The 27,623-nt window shown below is 38.2% G+C and overlaps 1 protein-coding gene across 17 annotated transcripts in view; it reads right to left on the bottom strand.

Moving 5' to 3' along the window:
• Positions 1–2,593: 2,593 nt before the first annotated feature.
• TRAF3 (TNF receptor associated factor 3) overlaps positions 2,594–27,623 on the bottom strand; it is a 74,006-nt gene continuing 48,976 nt past the window's right edge. For 13 of the 17 annotated variants that reach the window (XM_074868821.1, XM_074868820.1, XM_074868823.1 and 10 more), the window contains 6 exons: positions 26,131–26,211; positions 23,382–23,456; positions 21,484–21,576; positions 16,888–17,028; positions 11,785–11,959; positions 2,594–10,553 (listed from right to left, as the gene is read on the bottom strand). In XM_074868821.1, the coding sequence (XP_074724922.1) occupies positions 9,982–10,553; positions 11,785–11,959; positions 16,888–17,028; positions 21,484–21,576; positions 23,382–23,456; positions 26,131–26,211 (1,137 nt within the window). In that variant the 3' untranslated portion in view covers positions 2,594–9,981. The remainder of the gene's footprint in view (positions 10,554–11,784; positions 11,960–16,887; positions 17,029–21,483; positions 21,577–23,381; positions 23,457–26,130; positions 26,212–27,623) is intronic. The other 4 variants (XR_012628976.1, XM_074868835.1, XM_074868834.1 and 1 more) reach the window with 4 other exon arrangements.

Here is a 27,623-nt window from a genome sequence, read left to right as displayed (position 1 = left end):
GATTTCTTTTTAACCTCAGGAGACTGAGTGCTCCTTAGCAGCCACGACTATCTACCCCCAGGACACCTGCTAAAGGATCAACAGCTCATCTGCATTCCCACTGGCTAATGGCACAGGGTATGCTGAGACAGATGCCATTTCCACCAGCCAGGGCTGATCCAAATAATCTTCTCTGTGGGAGCTTGTGTTGGCACAAAGCAGCCATCAAGTGTCCATAGCAATGTCTGCAAACAACTCCTGCCTCTAATCAGCACATCGACGCTGTCAAAACACAGAATTCCACCAGCTGCAACTGGTACCGCGAGCTGTGGCCAAACTCCACTTAACCCAATTTGCAGCCCATGGAGTGGAAGTCAGTCCCCAGGGTCTTTTCTGTGATTGCCAGGTGGGAATTCAGCTCCTGGCTTGGGCCATTGCCCATTTTCGGGAGCCTACAGAACACACAAGAGAATGTATCGAGGGTCCAGCATTCACCACTGCCAGAGGTCACCCCGAAGGAGCAGAGCTGGGTGGGCTCACCCTCCCCAGGTACCACATTAGCTGAGGGGGGCAGGGGAAGACATTCGGGTTATCACTTCTTTTGGCCAAACAACAAGGACAAGCCAGATGCGTTACTCAACGGCAACAGCTTCCAGGGCTCAACCCAGGCCAGCAGGAAGGAACCACACAACTGACTCATGGAAAACTGGCTTTGGGGAAGGACAGGGGAAATCACCTCTTTCACCACTTGTTTTGATCACTGGATATTTCCCTCTTCCTCAGACAATTCCAAGACTTGGTCACGTCAAAGCAGGCTATCCCAGAGAGCAGGAGGCAGGTCCATCTGCAGGACCAAGAAGTCAGAGGTTTTGAAGATGCTTCTCCTTACCAGACAGCAAGCAAACTGAAGGCTTGAAACCCTGGAAAACTTAAAAAAAAATCCCCCTGCAATTCTTCCAAGAGATGACCCTGGCAGGAGGTCCAGGCTTGGGCAATGTACATGTCTGCACAGCACCCTCTGTAGACCAGGAGAGCTGCTCAGCCTGCTCTCCTCAGCTGCTCCGCTCTCCCAGCACCCACACTCTGATCCCGTCACCCTCAGCACGTATCTCCCGCTGGGGAAAGCACGCAAGGCAGCCAGTTGCCTTCTGTGACCTGTTGCAAAGAAGAAACCTATAAAGACTCATTCTTGCCAGGAATGGCATCATGTATCATTTCAATTACGATTCATTGCTGGGGGAGGAGCAGGGAGGCGAGTAGAGAATCAGTGTTTGCCTTCACGTTTAAAGCACTTTGTTTCCTCGTCACCTATCCTGCTGCACTGTAATGACCCAAGTGTCACATCTGAGCAGCACCAAGCAAAAAAATTTGGAAGGAGGAGCAGCTCCAGGGGTAGCAAAGGTTGCTCTTCCTTAAGAGGGCTCTGCTTGAAGGTAACCCATTTCATTAAGAAGACAAGAAGTTTGCCGTCTTTTCACACTCCACAGCGAGATGTGAAGAGCTTCAGGCAGCGCAGCCTCGAGTGTCAGCCGTGGGAGTACAAATGGAAAGTGTGATGAGCAGGGCAGGGGATGCCAGAGCATCCAGAGAGTCACTTACCAGCGACTGCACTCAGCAGCAGAAGGGAACATCCACCTCACCACATCCTGCGTGTGGCGAGGACGGCACTTCTTAGCCACCCTTCCTTCTCACTATGCCCACCTTCCTGCATTTGCCTTTTCTCTGGCATCCCTATTTTATCAAGACAAGACACTCAGCCACCCAGCACTTCTAGACTACCTGCTGCAAAGACTGGTGTCGACGGGTGAGGTCGTACTTGCACTTGGGTGTCAGCAGCATGGCAGTGGCTTTTGCTGAGACACCACGGCCTTGCCTCTGAGCACAGGCAGGACATCCCCACATTGCTAAACCCAGTATTACCCCTGCAGTGACACAGAAGAGGGGAAAAGGGAATTTCAGCAAGAAAGGGGTGGGAGGGAAGAAGAAACGGAAGGACAGACAGAGCAGCATAGTGCTCAGTAGAAGCGAATGCTTCATTACACCACCACTGGGGATCAGGGTTTTTATCACTAGGCCGAATCTGAAATGGGGTGAAAATATTATGGCTTTGCTCATTTCAAAACAGCATGCTGCTTTTACAGACTGCACTGTGTTCCATGATTTCAAACACACACCTGAAATGCATTTCTGAGTTGAGTCACTAATGACACTGAAAGAAAAAAAAAAATTCTACATTTTTAGACACTGAAGCCACAGAGTGTCTCTCCATTCCTGCACCTCCTTGAGAAAATAGTGTACAACAAATGCACAAAAAGCCATTTCAATTATTTCTAGTCTATTTGCACAAGGACTCTTGACACTGATGTTAGGATGAACACCATCACCTAATTTATTCTCGCAGTTATCACATGGAAAATAGGACTCTGATAAAAACTATGGCAAATTTCCTCCAAAGAGGAAGAGAAATGCTACAAGAAGGGTCTATCAGGTGTGCAGGTGTAAAGCACTGAACAGCCAACCTAACAGTGGGTTCAGAGAGGACAAAGGATGCACCATGGCCATTTGCAAGTCGACAGCAGTCATTCAAATTCAACACACCATTTTTTTTTAAAAATATGATTTCCTACTTAGATTTATTTTTCCTTTAATAACACAGTTTAGCATTTCAGAGTTCGGCATTCTACACTCTTACACACTGTCCTTGTTTATTAGCATTTAAACACAAAAAGACATAGCAAGACCTCCAAACACAAATAAATACAAAAACACAATATACAATAAACTGAAATACAACATATAATAATGCTATTGGGAAATTAAGACATGTTGCTAATTCCTTTTTTTTAATTATTATTTTAACAACATGGTTATTGCTGAGCAATAAATTATACATTTTAAAGTTGTTTTTCCCCCTAAAAGAAAAGGACGAGAACCACTGGTTACCAGATCACTTGCACTGTATCCTTACAGCTATTGATAATTAAGACAGGCAGAATATACACAATCAAATGAGGTTGGCCTTCTTTGGTCTTTGTTTTTGATCATAAAACTGAACACAAGTGTACCGTTCACTGAAGAGTATGAGATTAAAGAAATGGATACACAAGTTTCAAACACATTAATTTGTACATTATTCTCAATCACTGATGTCTTTTCCATAGATATTTCTTACAGAATTTCTTGGAAACAAATGTGAGCTTTAGTTTTCCCAATTATTACGTTGTTCCATGCGTCTTAAAGGTTATCCTACTTGTCTAAGAGAAATGGACCTACATTTAGCCCATCATCTCCTAATGGGGTATTTTTCATAGCTTTCTAGTCACCACTAAATCATTGGAGTTTTATACCTTGTAGAAAAAATCCTGAACTTCCCCTGTTTTTTTTTTTTTATAAAACTGAAAAAAATTATATAAACCAAACAACAGCTATAAGAAAAACAAAACAGGTGGATCACATGATGCATCAGCAACAATGGAAGCTTGTACCTTCCCATTCCACAAGTACAGATTATACAACTCTCTGCCAGTGACGCAGGTCATAGTTGGAAGATGTGTCCTTTCAGATATGAGCTATATTCAAATCCAAAGCTCAGAACACTATGCAAGAAAATGACCTTTACGAATGATAATGCTGGTTTATCTCAGTAACCCTTAGACAGAGTCAAATTTTATCACTACGCATCGCACTGCCAGCAATGGAGCGTGTGAACACCGGCATTGCTAAGAAGTTAAAAAGTCCTTGCAGAACTGGCAACCAAATTAAAAGCTTAGTTCCAAAGGACCATAAACACAAACACCACATAGAGACAACAAACCCTTCCCTAAATGGGTAGGTTAGTAAGCCACAGAGTTGGGATCCAGATTTGAATTCCACATCAAGTCTGGGATGTTTGGATCCAGGATTTTGGTTCAGGTGCTTCTCTGTGAAATTTAGAACTTATTTGAACCCTAAGGAACTAATCCTAACTTGGAGGGAAAAAACCTAAACAAACACATCTACACTAAGATCATGAAATGGAAGACAGAAGCTGCAGTCTTGACCATAAATTAGAAGAGACACAGGAATGGTCAGATCCCTTATGTGTTGTATATCTCTACTCTTCTAAATCTTAAAGAGGATGTCCCTGAATCAGCGGTCCAAAGTTTTCCACAATCTTCCTGTCTGGTGCTTCTCAGCAAAGGCCTGGATTAAGAAGCAGGAAAGAACAATTAAGCCCTCCATATTTTGGTTTAAAGAAAAAGGGAGAAAGCCCCACAAGAAAGAAATGGTCAGTCATGCTACAGGCTGGTACCACAAAAATGAAACCACTTCACTTTAAAATGGTATTCTCCCTCCTCAGTTAAGAGGAACATCACTTGAGACTTACTTTGTTGGGTGATTCTGAACAAATAGAGCAGGACACGTTTGCTGCTATTATTCACACCGACACACTGTGCTGGCCTTCCACTCTGCAGGCTGTGCAAAGCACCGCCAAGTAGCGAGCAATGTCTGGGCTACCATACACGTACAACCCCATATCACGACAGATTGTATGTTTAATTCTAGCCCTTACTGTCCTGATGGAGGTCTTTAAGGTATGTTAACTTGTTTTTCAATTCCTTTAAGGGACCAATGTATTAAGAGTAAAACCTAGTGATGTGAAGATAACACTAGGGAACTGGAACCTCTCATTCAGTCCCGGCTCCAGGAGATTCCCTTCATTACTCTGGGCAAGACACTTCACATCTCATCCTTGATTTCCTTTTTCCAGGAAAGACAAATAGCACTTGCTATAAGAACAACACACTTGCAAATGCAAAGTGCTTCCTATGGTGTAGATAGCACTAAAAATATGTGTGATATGGTGTAGTTGGGATCTGTCAGTGCTAGGTTAATGGTTGGACTAGATGATCTTCAAGGTCCTTTCCAACCTAGATGATTCTGTGAAAAACTACCCTCAGACAGACTGAATTCCCAAACTGATCATTTTTATTGGAGAAGCTATGATTTCTAGGTCAACCAGAATATAGAGGTATTGACTGAACAGGATAAGAATTCCAGAAAGAGGTCCAGCTGCTTTTTATTATCTTTTGTTCCCAAATTAAAGGAAAGAATTTGCAATTAACAAGTTGCCCATCACTATATTTGTTTAAAATACAAGAATCTCTAAATTAGCGGAGTATGAGGAAGGACTTGTGTCCTAGATGACATTCCAAGGTCTTCAGAAAGGCTAAACAAACTTTGTTTGCTATATACAGGTCTTCAAACCTGGATGATGGGAATCCAAAGTTTGCCCTTAGCCAAGATCCTGCCTTAGCAGCAGCAAGTTATATTTGCACCAATCAATCAAGTATAACTTGGAGGAAAGGGTTTTGTTTCATCACTTCTACGTAAAGACTTTGCATATATATGTGCATGCATGTCTGTGTGTATATGTATGTACCTACACACGTACGAGTAATTTACAGAGCAAAAACTAAGAGATTAGGTATGCAACCCAAGAATTTCCCCCCCACACCTATTTGTATATTTGCATAGTTAAATCATATCAAGGCATCAATACTGCAGTCACATTTTTCACTCTTCTGTGGTGCAGGCAACTCTTCTTGTCATTCCCTACGTGCTTCTCTGTCTTGGACCAAACAGCACCAGTGTTTTAAAAACGAAACAAAACAACAACAGAAACCCTGCATTGTTGGTGAAATGCCTATCCCACATGATGGAACACAGATACAAATAGGTGGTAGCTTTTAAACTCCATCTCAACAAGCCATAATCATGGCAAGCCGAGAAACATGAGTGACATAACCAGAACCTAACATTCATGGGTTCAACGCTTAAATTACAACTAACACAAATCTATTACCTTTGCATCTGAGAAATTCACCAGGCACAGAAACAGGCACATATCTTCATCTTTCCTTTTCCAAATAGGAAAACCCATGGGAAGAGGAAATAAACTGTATTTCATATTTATAAGAAAGCTAGCATGTTACCCACAACATCTTTTTTCCATTGGAATTATACCACCCATCATCCCCTTTTCCTATTGCACATTCTCTTTGTGAAGAACATTTACAGTACAAGGCTGAAATCAACATTGCATATTGTAAGTCAGCAGTTGAAGGTGTACCATGTAGACAGTAACTGAAACAAGACCCCTTTAATTAGATCAGAGAAGTAATGCAGACATGGTCATGCATCATAATCACAGGTTGCTCTTTAAACACCCAAATAGTTTCATCCTGTTTAGAATTCAAGACTTTCTAGATAACAGATGCACTCACCCTGTGCTGAAGAGCGTATAAAAAGGGCAACATCCAGATGTCACACACTGGAATCTCTCTAGAGAAAGCTGGAAATGGAAGAGGCTTGTACACAACTTGGAGCATCATCGTTAAGAAAGAATACCAGCAAGAGACTTCAGTTGTGCGCTGCTAAGAATTACTAAGCAGAGGGAAAAAAAGGTTCCGTTGAAGAAACTCTGTTCAAAGTAATGCAAATACTCTGGGACCCCCTTGCAATAATGGCACACCACAGGAGTTAGCCAGGACTCAAGAGTACATGTGGGGGCAGACCGTTGCCCTGTGAATCACTTTAAACAGACAGTCCCTAGAAAACTTTGGATATCTGAGTCAGGAACATACAGAAAAAAGGATAAAGGGCATTTCAATGATAAGAGGAAAAGTTAAATAATTTGAAGTGTTGAGTAAAGCACCAGGTATCTTTTCCTTTCAATTTAGAGAATATACAGTGGCCTTGTTTTCACAAAATGCTACATACTCCTTGCTGGAAAGCAGAGGAAACCGATTTCTATGTACACAGTAAGAACTCTACAGAGATGGCCCGTGAGTTCTGCGGAGAAGGGGGTGTTACAGTCAAGGCTTCAGGTATTCCACAGCAGGCGGTGTCTACATTTGTGTAGCAAGATCCTGGATTTCACAGTACGCAGGGTTGGCAAACTGGAAATTCTCTGGCAGCTTCATGTAGTTTTAAAAAATAAGTGCAGTAGGCCTCCATTTTATTAACTGTGATAAAAAGCACATATGCAAAAATATTTTTATATCGATAGCACATTACTGCATTATAAAAGCTGCCCAAGTGAAGCTGAAGATTCTGGCAGCTGGTGCTTTTGGCACTTGGGAGATGTGGAAAGCAGCATAGAGATCTGTGAAATACAACAGTGACTGATGTTTCTGCTACAGTGATCGGCATTAATATAGTTAGCAGTGTTCATATTTAAACTTCTCTATGAAGTTTCTGAGTCAATATCCCACTAAGAGGAGATATTCAGATCTCTTAAAGCTACTAGTTTAGGCTGTGTGCAGACTCAGGAAGACTTCCCTATTAGTTTACACTTTTCGCATGTTTTAAAGTCCTCTTTCAATCACAAAGGCTGGCAACACTTTTTTCCTCCTCTTTTAAAGAGCCTGGACTTAGAAGCGCAATTCTGTCACAGGAGTTGGAAACTGTAGTCACAAATCTGCAGAATATGCTGGGCCCTGCTTATACTAGAAATCTCCTCCAAGTCCCAGATTGAAACAGGATATAAACTGTTTTGAGATGGCCAAACGGTTTCATTTAAGTTTACAAGACATGCATTAGCAATGGGAGGAGAGTCCTTTGGACATTTCCACTTGGGAATCCTGTTTTCAGTAAAATTCTGTGATGCACAAACACAAAAGCTCAGCTGCCTACATTCACAATTATTTAAATGACACAAGTTGAGCGAACCTTCGCCCTAAAGCGTAAGTGATGGGTTTGCTTATGCAGCCTGCATAAAACTGCAAGTGCCATATAATTATATCTAGAGATATAGATGCGGGTATATCTATAGATATTTCTTTCTTGTGCAGAACGTCCTCCTTCTGTGCTAGAAATTAAATGCTAGCACATGCCTCCATATTTGAGCTTGCACCTGTTGACAGCTATGTACCATAAAGGGAGTACAGTACCTGGACAATGGAAGGCAAGAAAAGGAAGACAAGTTGCTGCTGACAGCTGTGACAGTCAGCAGCAGGCAGTATTCTAGCAGGTGCCTGGAAAACCCATGAAGACCACTTAGCATGCATTGTATATTCATAAATACTTCTTGCAGGCACTGTGTGTGAAGGCACAGCCAAAAAAGACAACGGCAAAGACAAGCTGAAATACAAAGGCATGAATTCAACTGCACCTTAGACAAAAATTGTGACTATGCCTCAAAAAAGCAGAAAACTGATACAACCTGACATTAAAGGCTGAGATGCAATGTTTTCTTTCAAGCCCAACAAAGGCTAAAAACAGTGGTGCAAGTCCACTCTGCTTAAGCAGCTCTTGGATTTTAATGAGCACCGCAGTCAGGCTATGTATCTAGACTTGCTTGTCACAGGCTATTAAATAGAAGCAGATGAACACAGCAGGTTGCAATCAGCATGTTTCAGGGCTAGCAAATGCTTTCCACTACAGTTCAGGCTGTTGTAAGAAAGAAGCCCGTGCATTCCCTGTTAGGATGCTTGTCTGCTATGAAAAGCTGTCATGAGCGTATACATTCACAGCCCCACAGAGTTCTCAGATGGGTCCGTTTCAAGTGATGCCACCTTACAACCACAGGCATTAGAGGTAAAATGTCGCCTGCCTTCACAGTGGCCATGGAGACTGTCTAGTCCAAGCTCCATAGGAGCACTGAGCATAACGTTTTGGCACCTGAATAAGATGGATTCCACCATGGCCAAGTCATAGAAGCTCCAGAAGCCAAAGAAATGGGCTTTGACTTCCATTTTGTACATTGCAAGGTACCTAAGGGCTCTGAAGACAAGGCTAAACATTATGCCTGAAGTCCAATTAAACTACCATTTCAGATATCAGAATTAATCTGAATAAAAAGCTATGGTTTATAAGCAGCACAGCACATCTAAGGCACATGTATGCATGCAAGCCACCATCACTGTATTAAGACATTGCTGATTTGTCCTTAAGAAGCAATGGCTGCTAGTACAGAACAAACATACAGGCTTTTTTCAGCACTAATCCTCCTCCCCAATACTGAAAATACTATATACTGCTGACAGCATAATGTGCAACATATATAGCTTGATTGGAAAGCATGGGGCAGAACTTTAAAAAATGCACAGGATTCCGTTTAGAACTCCAAAGTTCAACAAATGCCCTATTTTAGGGTGAAAACAATTATAAATCTGATAATGATGCACAGCATCCATGAGTGATTTTTCCTTAATTTTGAAATAGTGTCATTAACTACGACATATATTGTAGGTTTACATTTCTAAAGAGAAATAACAGAATTGAATAGTTTTTTTTCCTATCACAAGTGATAACCAGTGTTTTATATCTTCTATTTTTCTTCCAAGAAATATCAGTCTATCAACAGTTTTAAAATAAAATGTTTTCTGTAACAATAGAACTTTAAATAAAAATATGATTTTGATTCAGATACTTTTGAGAAGACATGGATACTTTTCCAAGATCTTCTGACAAAGTAATTATTAAAACAGAGACCAGATGAGGCCTTAAAAAGACAATATACTATATTTCAGACAAGATTGCACCTCAGTTTTTCAAATAATATCATAATTGCAACATTACTTCATCATTTCTTCTTTTAACATGCTGACAATTTCCAGCTAGCCCACATGTGAAGTTTTTTTTGTTGTATTCTAGCTTAAAGAAATAAAAGTCAGTAATTTATTCAGCACATACTGTATATGTCTTTTCACCTCCAATTGACTAGATCATTAATAAGTTAAAAAAAAAATCCTCTCTGACCATAATCATTATCCTCATGAGGGATAAGTGATTCTTCAGAGCTTAAGTGTTGCTAGTTCTATTAAAAAATATACCATGGTATGATTTCTTAATGTGTTGCTACTTTCGCAATTGGACCCTATGCAGTTATGCCTTCAAACTCTTCCGTCTGTTCCACAAGGTGGTTCTGTGAGCTTTAGGACCTCTGATTGAAGACAAACTGATATAAAACCCCCAAACGGAGTTGTCTTCTGTTTAATCCACCTCCCCCATTGTATGTCAGGGGTCTGGTAGATCCGATGTATCCACTATGACTTTAATAAAAATAGTATCATCTTTAATATACGTTCCATTCTCTAGAACAGTTTGAGCCACAAAGACTGGGCAGCCAGATGCAATGTTCATTTCTCCAGTTGGCTTCTTGAAACTGCTGCTGTTTGGATCTGGCTTGAAAGCATCTCCCAAGTGGCGTCGAGACGGTCCCTGATCCATTAGCATGAGAGTCACTTTCTGTTTGAACGGCCAAGGAAGCAATGCATCGTATTCTCCACGCATTATGACAAAAAACAGCGACAAGTGCGTCCCCTTTCCCATGCCATCTCCGTTAAGGTAAACTCTGGCACACATTTTGTAGCCAAAGTATCCAGTATAAAAGGGTTGGCTGTACAAGGACAGAGTCTTCCCCATGACTGCCTCTTGCTTCCGACGTTTATAATCTCGGATTTTCCAAATTAGCACTCCATTGTAGCTGGCAGTTTCCAAAACTTGGAATCGGAGGTCCATGTCAGCCAGCCGAATATCATGAACACTCAGCATCTGATCATGTCTGCTCAGCTGTGTCTCTAGAAGGCCTGTTAGAAAACACGAAGGACAGGGGTGAGAAAAGTGGTTTTTTCTAAAGACTGTAAAAATCAATTGCCAATGCTGCTATTGTATAGGAAAACACCTTCCTCCTCAAGAACCAAAGAGCATTCAGTCACTGATGAAGCAATTTCCACAGACAATAGTTTGCCAGCTACTATCTAAGTTAACTGGGTTTTTTATAAACATGGGTGTTAATCACACATGCAGTAGAAGTCAAATATCCAAATCATCTACCAAATTTTGTCTGGTCACTAAGCAATGTAACTACAGAGGCTTCCATTTTTTGAGAGGAGACTTGGTAGCATTACCTGTAGATTGCTATTAGCAGTGAACACCTTGGAAGTGGTCACACATCCTACATAATCCCTCTGAAATTCAGAAACACTGCTGATCACTCGAAATACTCTTCTCAGACACTACTTGTCTCAGAAGGACAGTGCTGTTATGTCTAAAGTTCATCATAAAAGAACAGAAAATTCAAGCTTAGCTTTGTATTATATGATCACTTATTCAGTTTGGAGGGAGGGCTGTTTTTAATGCCCCCTTTCCCTCACATGAAAATGTTACTCTTTGTCTTTGCATACTGGCAAAATGGGCCAACATAAGATACTGAGAAACAGATGAATTCTTAAGGCAGGTTTGTTTTATACAGATCTATTTAAATGTTAAGTTCTTTGTCCCAATCATTTAAACACTTACATATGATCTACCCTATCCTGCTAAACTCATTTTCACTTTATTCAGCAAGCATGACAATATCCTTATTCTCAAGCAGATCTCACAGTTTTCTTTGGATCAAATATACCTCTGTAACAGATATCAGGACAGGTGGTTTCAGGTGAATAATCATGCTGTTGATCCATTCATATGGGAGAAGAGTAATAAAAGAAGACTTGTCAATATACTGAGACTACATTTAAAGAAGCTGCTGAAAGCTATTAGCTGTCAAAGATCAATTGAGAAACTATTTATAATGAACTAACATTCCAGTCAAGACAAGGGTCAAGAAAACAAAATAAAAGACAAGAATCAACCCTAAGAAACAGCATAGAAGCAATGCCACATCATCAAAGGGATTACGCAGTTTCCTATTCGAAAATCAGAAGAATCAGCATTGTTGACGCTTCCACATAAAAATCACAATGGGAGTGCCATTCAAAGGACACCATTTTTCTATTGACAGCACTGAGTACTTCAGTCCATTGTGCTTACACTCACTTGTATTTCGAGCTCCTTGCCCTCCAGTTTTATCAACACTTTCCAGCTCAGTCACTCTGTTCTGGAGGGATTCTACACTGCTCTTCATGCTGTCAGCCTCCTCCCAGTTCTGGCGGAAGGGACGGATTTCTTTGTCCAGTTCTTTCAGTTTTTCTGCTTGACTGTCTATCACTCGCTTTATGAAACAATAAATTAAGAGTTAAAATAACAAAAATAGATTAATGTATGCATATTAAACAAGGATTATATATCGATAATAAGATGCATTTCCACTATAAACAAGTTTCACTCATGTCAAATATTTTATTAACACAAACCTTGAAAATTTAGATGAATAGCCCAAATATTTATAAAACACCCATAAAAATCTTCAGTGCTGTATAGGTATTAATACTAGAGCACTATCAGAATTATCAACACAATTATTTAAAAAAAGGAACTGTTAGTGTGCTCTTGTCTGGTTTGGTTTTTTTTTAAAAAATCTTTCAATACAAGAACAATATTCTGAATGTCTCTATGTTGATATTATGGGCTGACATTTGTAGGGTTTTGTGTCGGAGAGTCAGCAACAAAGTATGGGCACAACAACTTACCATGGTGTGAATCAAGTGGCTGCTCATGGGCATGCATTTATCAGTGGGTAACAGCAAAATAACTTACCCCTCCAGAAAAACATCAGTACTCTTGCACTCATGGAGCAGGAATGCATATAAGTGCAGATACAGCAGCATTAGCAAGCTCCAAGCTCATGTAAATCAGTTATCAAAGTCTAAGTTATTATGTGCCCATAACCACTGCAGAAGCCCTCAAGAGCATAAAGCAAAACTACCACTTCCATCCCCTTCAGCACTTCTAAGATTCCCACCCTTACTTCCTAAACTGAATAAGCCATGCATCCTGAAGGTGCTTGCTGGTTGAGTCTCTTTAAGAAAACAAAAAAAAGACCAGTTGATTTTGGAAAGGCATGAAATGTATAGGAAGGCTGGTATTCTCTGGAAGAAGGACACTGCAAGCACCTCAGTATATTACAAATATAAAGGAGAATGTATCTGCCTCAAATCTGATACAAGAAATGCATAGCACTTCACATTATCACAGCTTATTTGGACTAGCAGGAATTTTAGCCAGAACCCCATAATCAGTTGTGAAGTTCAAATGGTAACACAAATATCTGAGACAAGAAACTACTTTTGCTACCACCTACAGTTAAATTCCAAATCTAACTTTACAGTTTATTGTCATATAGTGCCAACATCTGTAAAAATGATTTTTCACTTCTTAAAAAAAAAAGTAGCAGTTGAGTACAAAACAAGAAAACAAAGGTATTTTACATTTGCCTTCTGGTTAGCCATGTGGATTCAGTGTTCCCCACTGATGGGGAAAACCCTTCTGCCTCATGCAACCTTCATTTCCCCTTTTAGGCATTTGCTGTTAATCATGTGGTTTCAGTTACACTGAAAGCCTGTAATGATTAATTGAAGGCTGTCAATTTGATAAAACTACTAGCAAAATCACGTTCTAGGAGTATTTTGTTGTGTCTCAAAATGACTGAGTAATCTAACATATTTCAAGATTAACTATTTATTTCTATGTTGGTCTTTTAAAACAGGCTTATATATCTCACTTGCAAAATTACAATTTTGTGAAGGAAAGTTATGTACTGAATCATAAATGCAGGGTTATGGTCCCATTAACTAGATTAAACAACTTGCCTGAACATACTCATCATCAGCTACCAACACAGTCACACCCTCTCACTTGGACTGATGGTAATCAGAAAGTAAAACAGGGAAGGGCTGTTAGCTATACATATAAAAGGAAACACACCATGGAATGGCCTGAATGAATGTTATAAGATTAGAGCCACAAGATTTGGCCATTAGTTCACAGTTAACACACAAAAGTAAACTCAAGGTGTGTGCAAGTCTGATTTTTTTTCCCTCTACTCACACAAAACATGAACTGTCCAAGGCAAGAACAATAACATGGTCATGGATTTGTACAGCACCTCACATAGAGATGCTCTAATTTCCAACTGGGACCTCTTGGCATTAACACAGTATCAAATAAAATGAATACATACATTTTTAGATGAACTGGGAAAGTGGTAGAGATGCAGAAGAACTGCAAGCTATTCTTCTTTTGGGATAAGTTTACTAAAAGTTGTTACTAGGGACCAACTTCTCCATCAACCTGTGTGCAACATTCTACCTTTGTACATGCACAACCAATTCTGGTTTTTAGCTGCTTCTACTACGCGTTAGCAAACATGTAATATTATATCTCCTGTACCTCTTCATGAGAATTCAAGCGATACAGAACAATCAGAAAGAGACTTCTATTCTGTTTTTAAAAAGCAATGGGATCTCTATCTTTTTACCCTACAGGGAGTCAACCTCCCTCATGCTGGGAGATACTGATGTACTAAATCTGAATTTAATGCAGCAGTGGAGAATTTCACTCTAATTATTCCATTAGAAAGCACACAGATGTCTCACACTGTACTCATAAATTTTGAAGTAGATATCAATTTTCTGCATGCACTTTTTATTCCAGCAACTGACCTCTCCAGATCATTAATCCAGAGTTATATGCCTGGCAAACCATTGAGGGCTCTTCTTGATGTTGATTTCCATGTAGGTTTTGTTCGGTATTTCTAATAAACAATTTCCAGAATTTTAGCACTAGTATTACTAAAAGAATTTAGGAAGTGTCATGAGGAACTGAACATAAGTTATATTTGCAGTTCTCTCTCTTTCAGATGCTCCTAATGGACCTTTCCATTGCAACTGATAGACTAAAACTGAAAAGCTGAAGAACACACTAGAAAAGGAATCAAAGGTACTACTTGGCTGTGAAAACAAACCACACATCCTCCTCCTTTGAAGGAATGTATTACCAATCAAATAATTTTACATTCATAACGTCATTGTTTCTTTTGTCTTTAAGTTCCTCATGTCCACACTCAGCTTAACACTTGTCTTACTAATATGCTTCCATATACTCATAAGAAAGACTGGATACTGGATGTGAAAGTTCCTTTCCACAAGACAGCAGCTGAAAAAGTATCATATACTCTCTTGGTAAAAACACTTTTCCTAGAGACCAGTATATAGAAAATTAATATGAATCAGAACACCTCAAGGTTGAGGTTCCTGCCAGTGCCTAGACACCTCCGATGCATTTATAGTACTTGTGTGCACTAGGTTACAACTAATGCTGAAACTGTACTAGAAATTACTAGCATGCACAGGGCTTGGGGGACTAAGAAAGTATCGTTTGTCCAGACCTGAATTGGCTAGTTCTACACTGGAAATATATGTGGCTCTTGTATTGCCATGGCTGCTCAACACAGTCCAGAAAAAGAATGGCTCACAACAGGCAACCAATTCCTTCAACTCCCAGTAGGCAACAGGAGGCAGCTAAGCGTATCGTCCAGGGAAAAAAAAACCCTGAGGTGTGCTTCTAGGATGCCCTTAACAATCTGACTGACCAGGAAGTGGAAGAAATCAGGTTGAAACAGCAGTTTGGCTTAAAGTAACTAAACTAAAATAGCTGGCAAGAAGAGGAGGAGGACACGGATCAGGGAGGAAGGAAAAGGGCAAAACACATCCTCTCCAGTACTTATTAACACCAAAAAGCCACCTGTTGGAATCTGCCAACCATATTGCTTTGTGGTGTCGTTGTTTTTTTTTCCTAAACATAAACCATTTGAAAATTGATTTCGCTAACACTTACAGCTTGAGGAAATCAAAGATATTGCAATCTGTCATCAAGACAATCATGAAAAACTCTACTTTTTTCCATTTTCTTTCTCATCACTGGTTATTGAGACAGCATGTGTAAAAACCCCAGGCTTACAAATTAACTTACCTCCTGGTAGATTCAATGAGCAATATCAATACATACAAGGATTAGCTTCCCAGTGTCAGAATGCAATATTGTAAGCATGCAGCCATATCCCAGACTATCATCAGACCAAATAACAATGACTAAGGAGGCTAAACTGTTTACTACATGGGCAGAACAAGGAAAGAAGCAAGTGCTGTAAGGAGAAACGTGGCTGTTGCTGAACTTAAAGGTTTCTTTATCAACCAACATTGAGGGTCTCAAGGCTCTTGAATGTGCTACCCTTTGAATTTTAGCTATACTCTAGTTTGGATACTTGTATTGTTCTGGAGTATCAACATTTGAAGTTTAATATGTGAAGTGAATAGTAAGTGAAAAAGATAATTTTATTTACATTCCCTTAAGCTGGATGCTAAAACGGGTATCTGATATTCTAGCAGCAGACATACTAAAATAACACGTAAACGATACCTTCACAATAGCTTGCTAAGTATCTCCTGAGGTTTCCCTGATTGTGGTTAGCATCACACAAGCTAACAAAAATTCCCAGCATCCACATTCCGTCATCTCTGAATGCAAAGCAAAGAATTTCAAGCTTGGGCTAAACACCATGCTAGAGCATCCAGAGGATTTCTAGTCTGATGCTGGCTTGTGGCCAGGTGATTCAGACCACAGAGTAAGAAACTCATGCCTACTGGCGAAGGAATAATTAGATACATTTTCCTCAGAAGGAGGACAACAGAAACACGTATTTTAAAAAGTGTATTCAAATGCATTGTACTACGTTTGGATTAATTCCACACCAGACTGATCGCATTCATGATTAATATTTTTAAAATACCAGCAAGTAGAAAAGAAATACACATTATACATATGACAGTTTTAAGGTGCTAATCTTGTCCTCCAATTTGACAGTAGTTCCTCAAGCAGTTATTTTTTACAGACAAGAAAAAATAATTACGATGGTTCTTCAGATAAGATTTGTAGTTTTGTTTTCAATCTTTTCCCTTTTTAAATAGGGTTTTTTTGTTTTAACATAGGCTAGGCAACTGCACAGTGTTTTAGAGAAGTATCTTACTCCAGCAAATGAGCTATTGACCAGAAGGGAAAAAAAAAAAAAATCAGAATAGCTTTATAATAAGGTAAACTCTCTCCACCCCTTTTTAATTAGAACACCTCACTTCACAAGTGTAAAGGCACAGAACAGAAGCTACTACCATTTCTGCTTTAATGGGGAGATTCTAAATTTCTTACCTGTAAATGAAGTATTTTAGATTCATTATTCCGCAGCATTTCCTTCTGTCTTTCAATTTCTATTTCAAAGCTACAAATCTGATTATGTAAAGTTTGTATACTCTTGTTCTTTTCCAAACTTTCATTCTGGAGCAAGGCCACCTGGAAAAAATTCTACAATTACTCCTGCCAAAGTTTATTAAAAATACCTATAACTTTGTTAGTTTTAAACTATCTTACATACATGAAAGGGATGAGATCCTAATAAAATCTCTCTCCGTGTCTTGCAAATAAATAAACCCCAACCTTCTGATAGCTACTTTTGCACTTTCACAGGGTGGTATTGGTACAACTTTGGCTAATGAAAGTGCAGATGGGAAACACAAACAGCAAAAGAACTTTTGTCTAAGCATAATCTTTTCTTTATTCAGTTTAACGGCTTGATTTCCTGGTTTCCACTAACTGACTTCGGAGTTGCTTGGAGTTTGGAAGAAACAACCTATTTAGCTCTAGATCAGTGTTAAGAACTCGAGCCCGGCACAGAAGGGATACCAGGAAGAAGCCGAGCAGCAGAGAAGACAGTCAAGAAAGGGAACATCAATCTTCCCGACCTACTTCAATCTATCCTGATCTATAGCAAATTTAAGGAAAAACATCATCTGCATGGGATTGGCTTGGCTTCACAGAATGTGATGGTGATGAAAACTCCTGAAATGAGTGAATACAGAAGGAAACCATGCATTTGAAAGAAAATCCAATGGTGCCTACTAGTAGAAAAGACTTAAAGAGCTACAGGCTGTGGATTATATTCTCTCTCTGTATTGACATTTTATGAATTCATTCATTAGTGACTCATTCCGATTTTAAAACATGAGCCTTGTTAGAAGAATATCATATATCTCGTTGGGGATGAAAGTAATGTAGTAAATATTCTCTGTCACACTATTTTGTGCTTTGTTCATTCATGTGGTTTTGGGGAAGGGGGTTGCTTTGTGGTGGTGGGTTGCTTTTTTTAAAAATCTCATTTTTCCCCAGCCAAATTATTCAGCAGCAAAAACATAGAAAACAAACACTTGACACAAAATGACATTTGGACACACCCTGACTAGTTCCACAGATTGATCTTTATATGGATAAGAAGCAGCACCATTTCTGACCCAGGAAAACTGTGATAAACATTCCACATGAAGACCAATTACTTGGATGTTTCATGTTCCAAAAAAATCTACACCACCATCCCCAATACAGATGCTAATTTGAGGTCAAACCATTTTTACCTCTGATCTGGGTACCACTGTAGAATTCCAACACCTTAACTGCCCTCTAATCAGACATAGTTAAAACCCTTATGTGTCATTGCATTCCTAGACCCAAGAAGCTAGGCTGTTTAAAAAGGTAAGTAACTTCAATCTCTATACTAGCCTAAACTAGACAAAGGACTGCCAAAGTCCACAAGCATTCAGTAGGTTAATCAGAAAGGGGCCCAAAAATATATACCATAATACATGTGCACATCTATGTTTCCATACAGTGTAGCATGTGTGCATATACACACAATAGTTCCACTTTTTATATATGGAAAAACTGGCAGAAGAGGCTCAACAGAAATGAGACAGAGCTAATTTTGCCAGTGCAGAGAGAGAAACAATCTCGAGGCTGAAAGAATGCATGCCTAGGTACAAGAGAAAATTTTCAAGAACAAGTTTAAGCTTAAACTAGTACCCCTGCCTCCCACATATTTCAGATCGGCTGGGTAGCCACTTTAATTTTTTGCATCCTTTTCCTTAATGAATCAGTTTTTAGTTAATTGTGATCTCTGCGTTCCACTTTTCTCATTGTTTCCTCCTCAGGCCTCCCAATCATAAGGCAGTTATACTCTGTGTCACTAGCATTACATTTCCATTTTTGTACAAGTTACAAAACGTGGGCCTGTCTTGTACTGAGATTTTCCACACAGTTTTACAGAACACAAGAAAAACAGAATTATGTCCTTCAGCCCTTAATCATACAGAAATGTCATTGCTAAGTCAGTAATTGTAGTTTGGTGGTAATTTGTGAATAAGAAATCTTTAACACTAAATATAGTTTCCTAATAGCATTTGGTGTAAGTCTTTGGAACGTCAGTTAAAGAACAGGGTAAGGAAACACAGCATCTATTTACAAACTGCATCAATCAGTTTCCTTTACTTCCTTATCATATATGAAATATTCCTACGTAAAGCATGCTCTTCAGCAGGTTTTCAAATTAAGCTATTGCTTATTATTGTTTACTAAAAGAGAATGGAAGAAACCTTATGCCACAAAACTGGATTAAAACAGGTCCCATAATTAAGTCACATATTAAAAAAGGAAAAACAGTTTATATCCGATTTCTTTAAGAATGTGATGAAGCCACAAAATTATGCTCAACTCATTATTTCCAACATCACAAAACCCGTGGGAGTTCAGTCTGCAAGTCTGTCCCATCACAGAGTGAACAAAACATCAAATTTTAATTCACCCCACAAAAGCTTTGATTCAAGATTTTACATCTGACCTTCTCCTTCCTACTCTTTGCCAACAACACCATTCCAATACCAAACTTATAACTTAGCACAAGCTTTGCAGCTCTGAAGACTTTCAGTCTGCATACTCCACAAGCACTGTTAAAGAATATGATGGCTGGGAGAAGGCAACTTCTCCTTTCCTCTCCATACATATCACAGTGAGTACCCCAAATGAAATCTTGACCCTACAGAAACCAACAAGACTTCCACTGACTTCAGCAAGGCCAAGATTTCTGTGATATTCATCAGCTAAGTTAACTGTGCACTGTTGTTCTTCAGTGCATTGATTAATTTTCTCTCAAAGAAAAGAACAACAATGAAGTTACAAATCATTTTGTTACCCTTCTCTAGAATAAAGTCACTGACATATGATATGTGGTTAGCTATTCTGGTAACTTGGCACTGTCTTGGGATTTCCAGTGATTCAACTCGTTAATATGAATAGGAAGAAGTCTACAAAGCAGGAAGTGAAAAGAAGAAAAAAAAAAAAAAAAGACAAACAATGATAAGCAGTTATGTCCTAAATGAAAGTTAAAACAAAAATTGAACATAAAAGAGTAGTGAAGTCTATATTCTCTTAGCTCTATAAAGAGACAAACATAGAACTGCTGGGCATTTTTTAAGTGACAAAGCACCTCTCAGGACACTGACAAAAGGCGGAACATTATCTATTCTGGAAGTCACAGGGAACATGCTTTTTTTTCTATGGTGTAAAATAAATTGTATAGTTTTAATCAGATGATTGAAAAAAGAACTAAGAATATGAATTTGTATCTGTTAAAACTGAAAAATTTACAGTTCCTACATTAACAAAGGGATTCAAGTGCAAAAGCAAACTTAAGTATAGTTAATAATCATCAAATTAAGACCTACAGATGTATCAAAAATTATATCTAAAAAAACTACACCAGACATATCAATGGTTTCCTTACGAGGCTTCACGTTCAGAAACAAGCAGTCCAGGGACAAATGTGCTGGGGACAAAATCATATTTTGCTGTTGAGCTGCTAACTTCTGCTTTAAAACTACACTTCCTGCGGCTGCAGGACCTTGCTGGAAACCCATGCATGAGAGATCACTGTAGGCCAAAAAGGGAATGCACTTTCTAGACAGTTTGCTAAACTCAAGCTAGCAGTCTGCTGGGAGATGAGAGAAGTCACAAGCCACACATATCGTAACTGCCACTGGGCTTACACTGGAATTGTTACTCTTATTTAACTCATTCTAGAAAATTCTGGAGGGGCTCCTGACTCTTCTGCCTGCATTTGTACAATAGTTTGGTAATTCTGGAATTTCTCCCTCTCCCTGGAAAAGCCGAAGCATTATTGTAATGGCTATATAAAACTTGTTTAAAAAAAGATTTTTAAAAAAATATTGATTTGTTCTGAAGTTTTGTATTTTTAAAGCCTTAAATTTTATTTGCAGAACAGATGGTTAAGTCATTCAAATGATTCACAAGATTGTAGCTGATACTGGTATGATTTCCAGCATCTCCCAAATCCCAAACAATCTAAAACCAGGAGTCCCAAGGAAGCACTGCAACATGAACTTCATTCCGGTCTAGCACTAAAGCAGAAATCATTATGCCCAAGAGTTACAATATGTTTAATTTAATTAACCCTTGCAGGTCATTATGTTTTGACAGCAAGAACAAAAATAAAAAAAATAACCAGTTCATTACATGGTATATCTAATAGTGTTATCTCTGGAAAAATACTGAGGTAGCAAAAATACATCTCATAGGACTGCCATAGCTTTCTGAACCCTCCCTTTTGTAAGAAGGCAGCTCAGAGAGGAAATTTAATACGGGACTGTTTATTTATGTGAAGAAAGTGTGTTAATTAAGTTACCAATGAGGAAAATTGTATATGGAGTTGTGAAGCCAAGTTTCTCACAGCATTTTATTATAACAAAGGTACCAGATATGCTAAAATGGCTTCGTTGCTTTTGGAGCTTACTAGTGCTTTAGCTGTACTGTTGAACAGCTGTTAAACAGAAAAAAGCGCTTCTTCCAGTACTTTTATATGATTTAAAGAAATCAATGAAAATTAAAAGTGAGTAGAAGATATACCTTATTTTCTAGAGCATTGCTCCACTCTTTCAATAAGTTAACATGCTGCACTGCTGAGCTGGCTTCATGTGCTTTAATTTGTTGGTTTGTTCCCTGTGACAACAAAGAATTTATACATTTTAGCCAATTCCACTTCTTTTAAACCTATAAAGAAAGAGTATATCAAGACATCGAACCAACACTACATATTTTGGTTCACGGATGCATGTTGCAGAACTGTAGAGAAGGGAAATCTACTTGGGAATTTACAAAAGTCAGGAATACATTTAATATAGCAAGTGTTTTATACGACTGCCATATATCTCCATCCAGTATGCTTGATACGTCAGAGACAATAAAGATGAACAAGATTTACAAAATGAATTGTATTTTAGAGTCTTTTGTGTAGCTTTACACTAAATAAAGCACAATAAAACTCTTGAGTCATACAAAACCTAAAATGTCCAATTCCCCAAACCATAATTTAAAACTTCTGTTGTGTTTCATGAACAGCTTCATAAGCAGTAAATTTTCCCTCAGTTGAGTATTAAAGACAAATATTTAGGATAAATTTATCATCACTGGAAACTGCCAGCTTTATAAACTACTTTTAGAGATATTACAATGCCTAGTTTGACATCCTAAGATGTTACCATGATTGCTCTGTGATATTCAGATATGCTGCCTCTGCACAACCTATAAATGCTGTTACAAATAACCACTATATATAAAGTTTACAGAACACACATAGATCGTATACAGAGTACATAAGATGCAGACCATATTACTTACTTTATTTGTATTGTGTTGCATTACACCTACTTCAGTAAGTGTTTTGCAATGCAGAGTGTATTAGCTTTGATGGTAGATAAGCTGCAAAGCAACTGAAAGGGTTTCAATGATCCTCAAGGTATGTACTCTATATAAAATACTAAAAATATATATGTGGATATATGTACATATATGCACACATATACATACATAAAATGAATGGCAATACATACGACATAACAGTGGGCAGGGTTACAGCACTGATCAGTTCTACCACTAAGAGCATTACTGTTAACACTTAAAATGATGAATGCTCATTATTTAAGAACCTGGAAATACCTGCAGGAAGTAGTTTATTGAGAAGTGTTGCTGCTTACAGTTCTTGTCTCTTAGTTATCATGGGCTACAAATGAATCACACTATCTGATAAACTCAAATTTTTCCTGTCAGCAGTTTCTGAAATTTCCTGACTAATCTCTTTGTTATATAAGCATCCAAATTCCCCAAGATATATGGTAAGGTAAGCAGAATATTGGAAGAGACTGGAATAACGCTACTGAAACTAAACTCTGGGATTTAGCTCTTCTTTATTTTTTAAAATATTGCAGGGATTGCCAGGATTAAAATCTAAAACTTTTTTTTAAAATAAATTTCATGCTGTGCTTTGATTATACACTTATGTGCACAGAGACATATGAATGCACATAAAAATACATGTTTTAAGTGCACTAACCTATGTTTAACCTTAGTAAAAATATTCAAACACACAAATGAGAGAAAATATAAACATACTTAGCTCAAGAAAATAAGTACTTTCATAGGAACAACTGAAGTTACTAGTCTATTTTCTGAAGAACAAAAGTGACTCTCCTCTTGTTCTAAGTTAAGAAGTTCTTCAAATGTATCATCTTCCTATTTCAACAAGATGTACCTAATAACTGAACTCCCAAACCACTGCAGGAACGTGTGGGCTTTTTATATTGTTTATTTTTAAAATGCAAAACCAAACATCTGCTGCATAATCACTTGGTGCAACTGGATGACTTTTTCTTAACCGAGACTAGAGAAGTCCAGAACTTTCACGTCAAAGAGTTAGGTTCTATTTGCAGACTTTCATCAATTGGGAAGTATAATTGTTATATACTGACCTGAAAAGTGCAGCCATAACGCTTAAAACTACAGGTACTTGGGGCATTAATACATTCTGACAAATGTGCATTCAACTGCAATAGGAAAAAAATGTGAGTTTTGGCAAAAGACGTTTGCATGATAATGCTCAAAACATAAAGGGCACAGGTTATTAGGTTTGTATCGTGTGCCATTTGCAGAACATACAATACACGTGTGTATATTTTCTCCAGTCTGACCTAAAGTGCAAATACTATATATACACATATGTAAACCACACGCACATGCCAATACAGTATACAGTGTGATACATTTAATATACAGTGAAACTTCTACTAAAGACTATTTCAATAGGCAACCCAATTTAAAAAAAAGGCAAAAAAAGAACACACTCTACAATTATTTATATGATTTCATTTGACTTTAGTGAATGACTAATCATTGCTCAACAGGTGATTTTTACTGGTGTTCTGAGCAAGTCTTAAGATCAGTTTCACTGTAGTAAAGTACATTTTTTCTAATCCTAATTTCATGAGGAACCAATTTTTCAAAACATAACATGCAATTCTCCATGCCTAAATTTAATGGTTAAATTACACAAAAAAAAGACTTAAACAAGTACTGCATGAAACAGACAAAGAGTTTTAGAATAGGTACAGTTAAGTAACTTTAAAAAAAATGCAGTACACAGGATTAAAACTGATTAGTAAAATGCCTGCATTTTTCACAGATTGAGATTTATTCCAATATCTTGGATTATTATGAGCACAGACCACTTTTCATTTAAAAATAAACCAATTCACAGAAGCATATATGTATATACAGACAGCAGCCATTGCAGAACTGAGGGCAGCAGCTGGATGCAAACTGCCTAGAAGTTGGAGCAAAGAGCCATTTTTGGAAACAGTAGTGCTACAAACACTCTCTCTTCAAAAACAGGATCTGCAGTTTGTATTTCCCACAAAGCAGACAGGAGCCAGAGCCTAGCTCCTCAGTTGGCATCACTCTTTCAGATTTCAGTGTCATTTGAAATTCCCACACCATAAGCCCCACATGACTCAGCTCATCCACCTCCATGGAAAGAAGTGGTGAACCAATGCTGCTTTGAATGTGTAGCTCTGGGACAGATAGGACAGTCTTTAAAATCTGATACTGAGATGCAAGCGGTCACTCATCTCTGATAGATACCTATTATGTTCTGAACACTATTTGTAGAAATTCACAATATAGTTTCAAAAGACACATGGTTCAGAAAAAAAATAAGACCAAATAAGAAAGAGACATGTGGTATAACAGGCTTTACAAGAATGCCACATTTTCAACTTCTCAAAACTAGAGTCTGCCAAAGAGTTATGAATTAAACATGAAAAATTGCCTTTTATTCTACAGTAAGATATTCACTTGTACAGTACAGAATTTTCTCAAACTGTTAGGCAGGCATTTTCCCATTTTTTGCATTAGAGTTGTCCCTAACCATGCAGCTAAGTAATATATACATTTTCACAGTATCAGAAAAAAAATTAAGCAACATACAGCAACAGATGATGCAGGGCAAGATGACCAATGCTTTCTGAACCCAATTCTGACTATATGTGTAACGACCCAAGCTTTAATGGGTCAATTCTTACTAGCACTCAGATATACCTCTGCTCAAAGTAACTGCCGAAGTCAAGATTTAAGAATATGCCTAAATGCTCCAGAACCAGGGTCTAAACTCAGAAGTAAGCACTGATCAAATTAGCTCAGTATACATATTTTGTCTTTTCTTAGCAGCTCAATTTCTCTTAATAGGTACAGTATCTCACACATTTTATATTTCATTATCCTGGGGGAAAAGACTGCCCCTGTGTTTGGCAGGTGTCTTATGTACCTTGTGCACTATGACATGATTAATAATTTACAACTGTAACTGAAAAATAGTACAAATCCAACTCAGGAAGTAAGTATCCATGAGAAGAGAAAAACTTATCCTCAGATCAGAAACTTAATTTTCCTTAAGTGAGGCTTATGGAGTGCTGAAGACTTAAATAAGCTCTTCCCCATACTTGGTAAGTTCTATTTTTAGGAAAAAAGACACACATCAACTTTGACAGATGCTACTTATATCTTTTAATGTACAAGAACATGGATCTGTTCAAACAAGAAAGGTTTTATTTTTTTGTTTAATCTGGGTCTATATATTACTGCAAGCTTTTATACATTAAGAGAAGTTTTAATGCACTGTTGCATCTGGCTGTTGAAATGTTGTACTCATATTACCCTGTATCTTACACTAATTCTTTAAGTATCAGTTACTATTTTTTTCCCAGATCTAATCATAATTTAAGTTTTTCAATTGAATGATTCTACACATTTCTATGATTTTTCTAGTCTTTAGCTCTTGTCAATGTGCACTAAATTTTAACTCTTTTTTATTTTAATATAAGCTAACTACCCCAAGATGCTGCTCGTTTGTGCTCAACAAATTCTTCGAATGGGGGAAGGGCAGGGGGAGAGCTAGTAAAAATGAAAGCAGGAGAGACATGCGCTAATAATCTTGGGCAAGCCAAGTGTAATAATGACACAAAACTAAGAAATTATTTATTTTTAAATACTTTTTCAAGAAATCATTAAAAATATTTGAGCGTTATCACACTTAACTGTGTGGTAGAAAAAGCTTTTCTTTAGATCTCACATTTTAATAAGAAAATGGCTTCTGGCAAAATTCTTGCGAGATCTCATGAAAAAATCATTTAATTTTTCAGCACAACACTGGGCATGACTTCTTACCTCGCTCCTCATGAGTGTTTTAACACTACATTTATGAGGACATGAAACCATGACACACGGGCAGTCTGTATCTTCATGTTTCTACAGAGGAAAAAGCAAACAAACCACAAATCAACTCTTAGTCTGAAATTAAAGAGAGGACTTACCTGCAAAGAAAAGCATCCTACAATAATTAAAAAAAAAAAAATACCCACAAGATTTTTTTTTTCAATGTTTATCCCAATTGTGCAGAGTTACAGAACTACAATTGCTCAAACATCAGTTTACACTTTCAATTGATGTGTTGATATTGTGAGGCAAAAACAAGGGTTTTCTTGTGTTTTCCCATGCAGAGTAAATCTATTTGTTTCCCATTTTATTCTGTTTACTTAGAGCAATGAAACAATAATAAAAGGAAAATTTTCTTCCCAAGAATTACTCACAAAAATGGGTATCTTTAAGAGTGAGCAGAACCACTGCAAATGTCCTTTTCAGTAAGGGGATACAGTGCATGGAAAAGCTCTTCAGAAGTGTACATTGCCCACACTCAGAGAATCTCTCTTTCCTATGCACGGAATTCCTACCCCCCCTTCCAATTATTTTCTAATTTTGATTCCCAAACATTTGATACTAAGTTTCACTGTTATACACCTAAAGTTCAAAGAAATGTTGAAATTCTATCACGATGCTGGGCACGCATTTTGATCTGAACCTAGATGATGACAGATACTACAACATAGCTGTCAAACCATATCACTATAGGTAAGGAAGAAAATCAGGCCCTAACTAATTGAATTTACATTTCTTCTCAGTTTTTCCTCAACAAAATGAAAAAATGTGGAAAAAAATTTAATTTCATGTCAAGCGACATGTCCCATTCAACTTGAAATGCACTTCTTAAGTACCAGAAATGAAACAAAGCAAAGGAAACAAAGGTCTAGATTTATAAACTTGGTCAAAAAGGAAGAACAAATAGCATGCCCTTTTTGCCCAGTAATGATGTCTATTTTTTGAAATAAAACCAAGATGTAAAGGAGACCCAAGCTCCCAAACGTGAAAGGCCTTGGTTCAGAACTCTGTCATAAATCTGCAAGTATTTTAAAATGTATACCTCCTCACTTTTAAAAACAGCTTATCAGGTATGCTGCTCTGAAGCAAATCTACCCTGCCATCCTTCTTACCTGCACTAGTTCACTTGGTGTAGCACATGTAGACAGTCGCAGAGACAGTTGTTCCTTAGCCAGAGAGCTGGGACAGCCTCCCAAAATATACAGGTGAGGAGCTAGCTCCAGCGCCCCCCCCAGCAGGACATGGATACCCAACCAGGAGCAATGCTAACAGACTGACACCACCTCTCCTCAGAGTAACCTCTGCCAGGGTGACTGCAGTACCCTTCTGATAAGCAATGGCCTGGAGGACCATTTCTGCTCAGACTCTGGAACTGGACCTGGGCCTCCCCCATTCTGAAGACACCTGTAATCATGTTGAAGAGACATCACACACCACCACACACC

Source organism: Strix uralensis, chromosome 4, assembly GCF_047716275.1.
Source record: "Strix uralensis isolate ZFMK-TIS-50842 chromosome 4, bStrUra1, whole genome shotgun sequence".
Classification (NCBI taxonomy): Eukaryota; Metazoa; Chordata; class Aves; order Strigiformes; family Strigidae; genus Strix; species Strix uralensis.
Note: the sequence above shows the minus strand (reverse complement) of the source record. Positions and strands in the feature narration are given on the sequence as shown.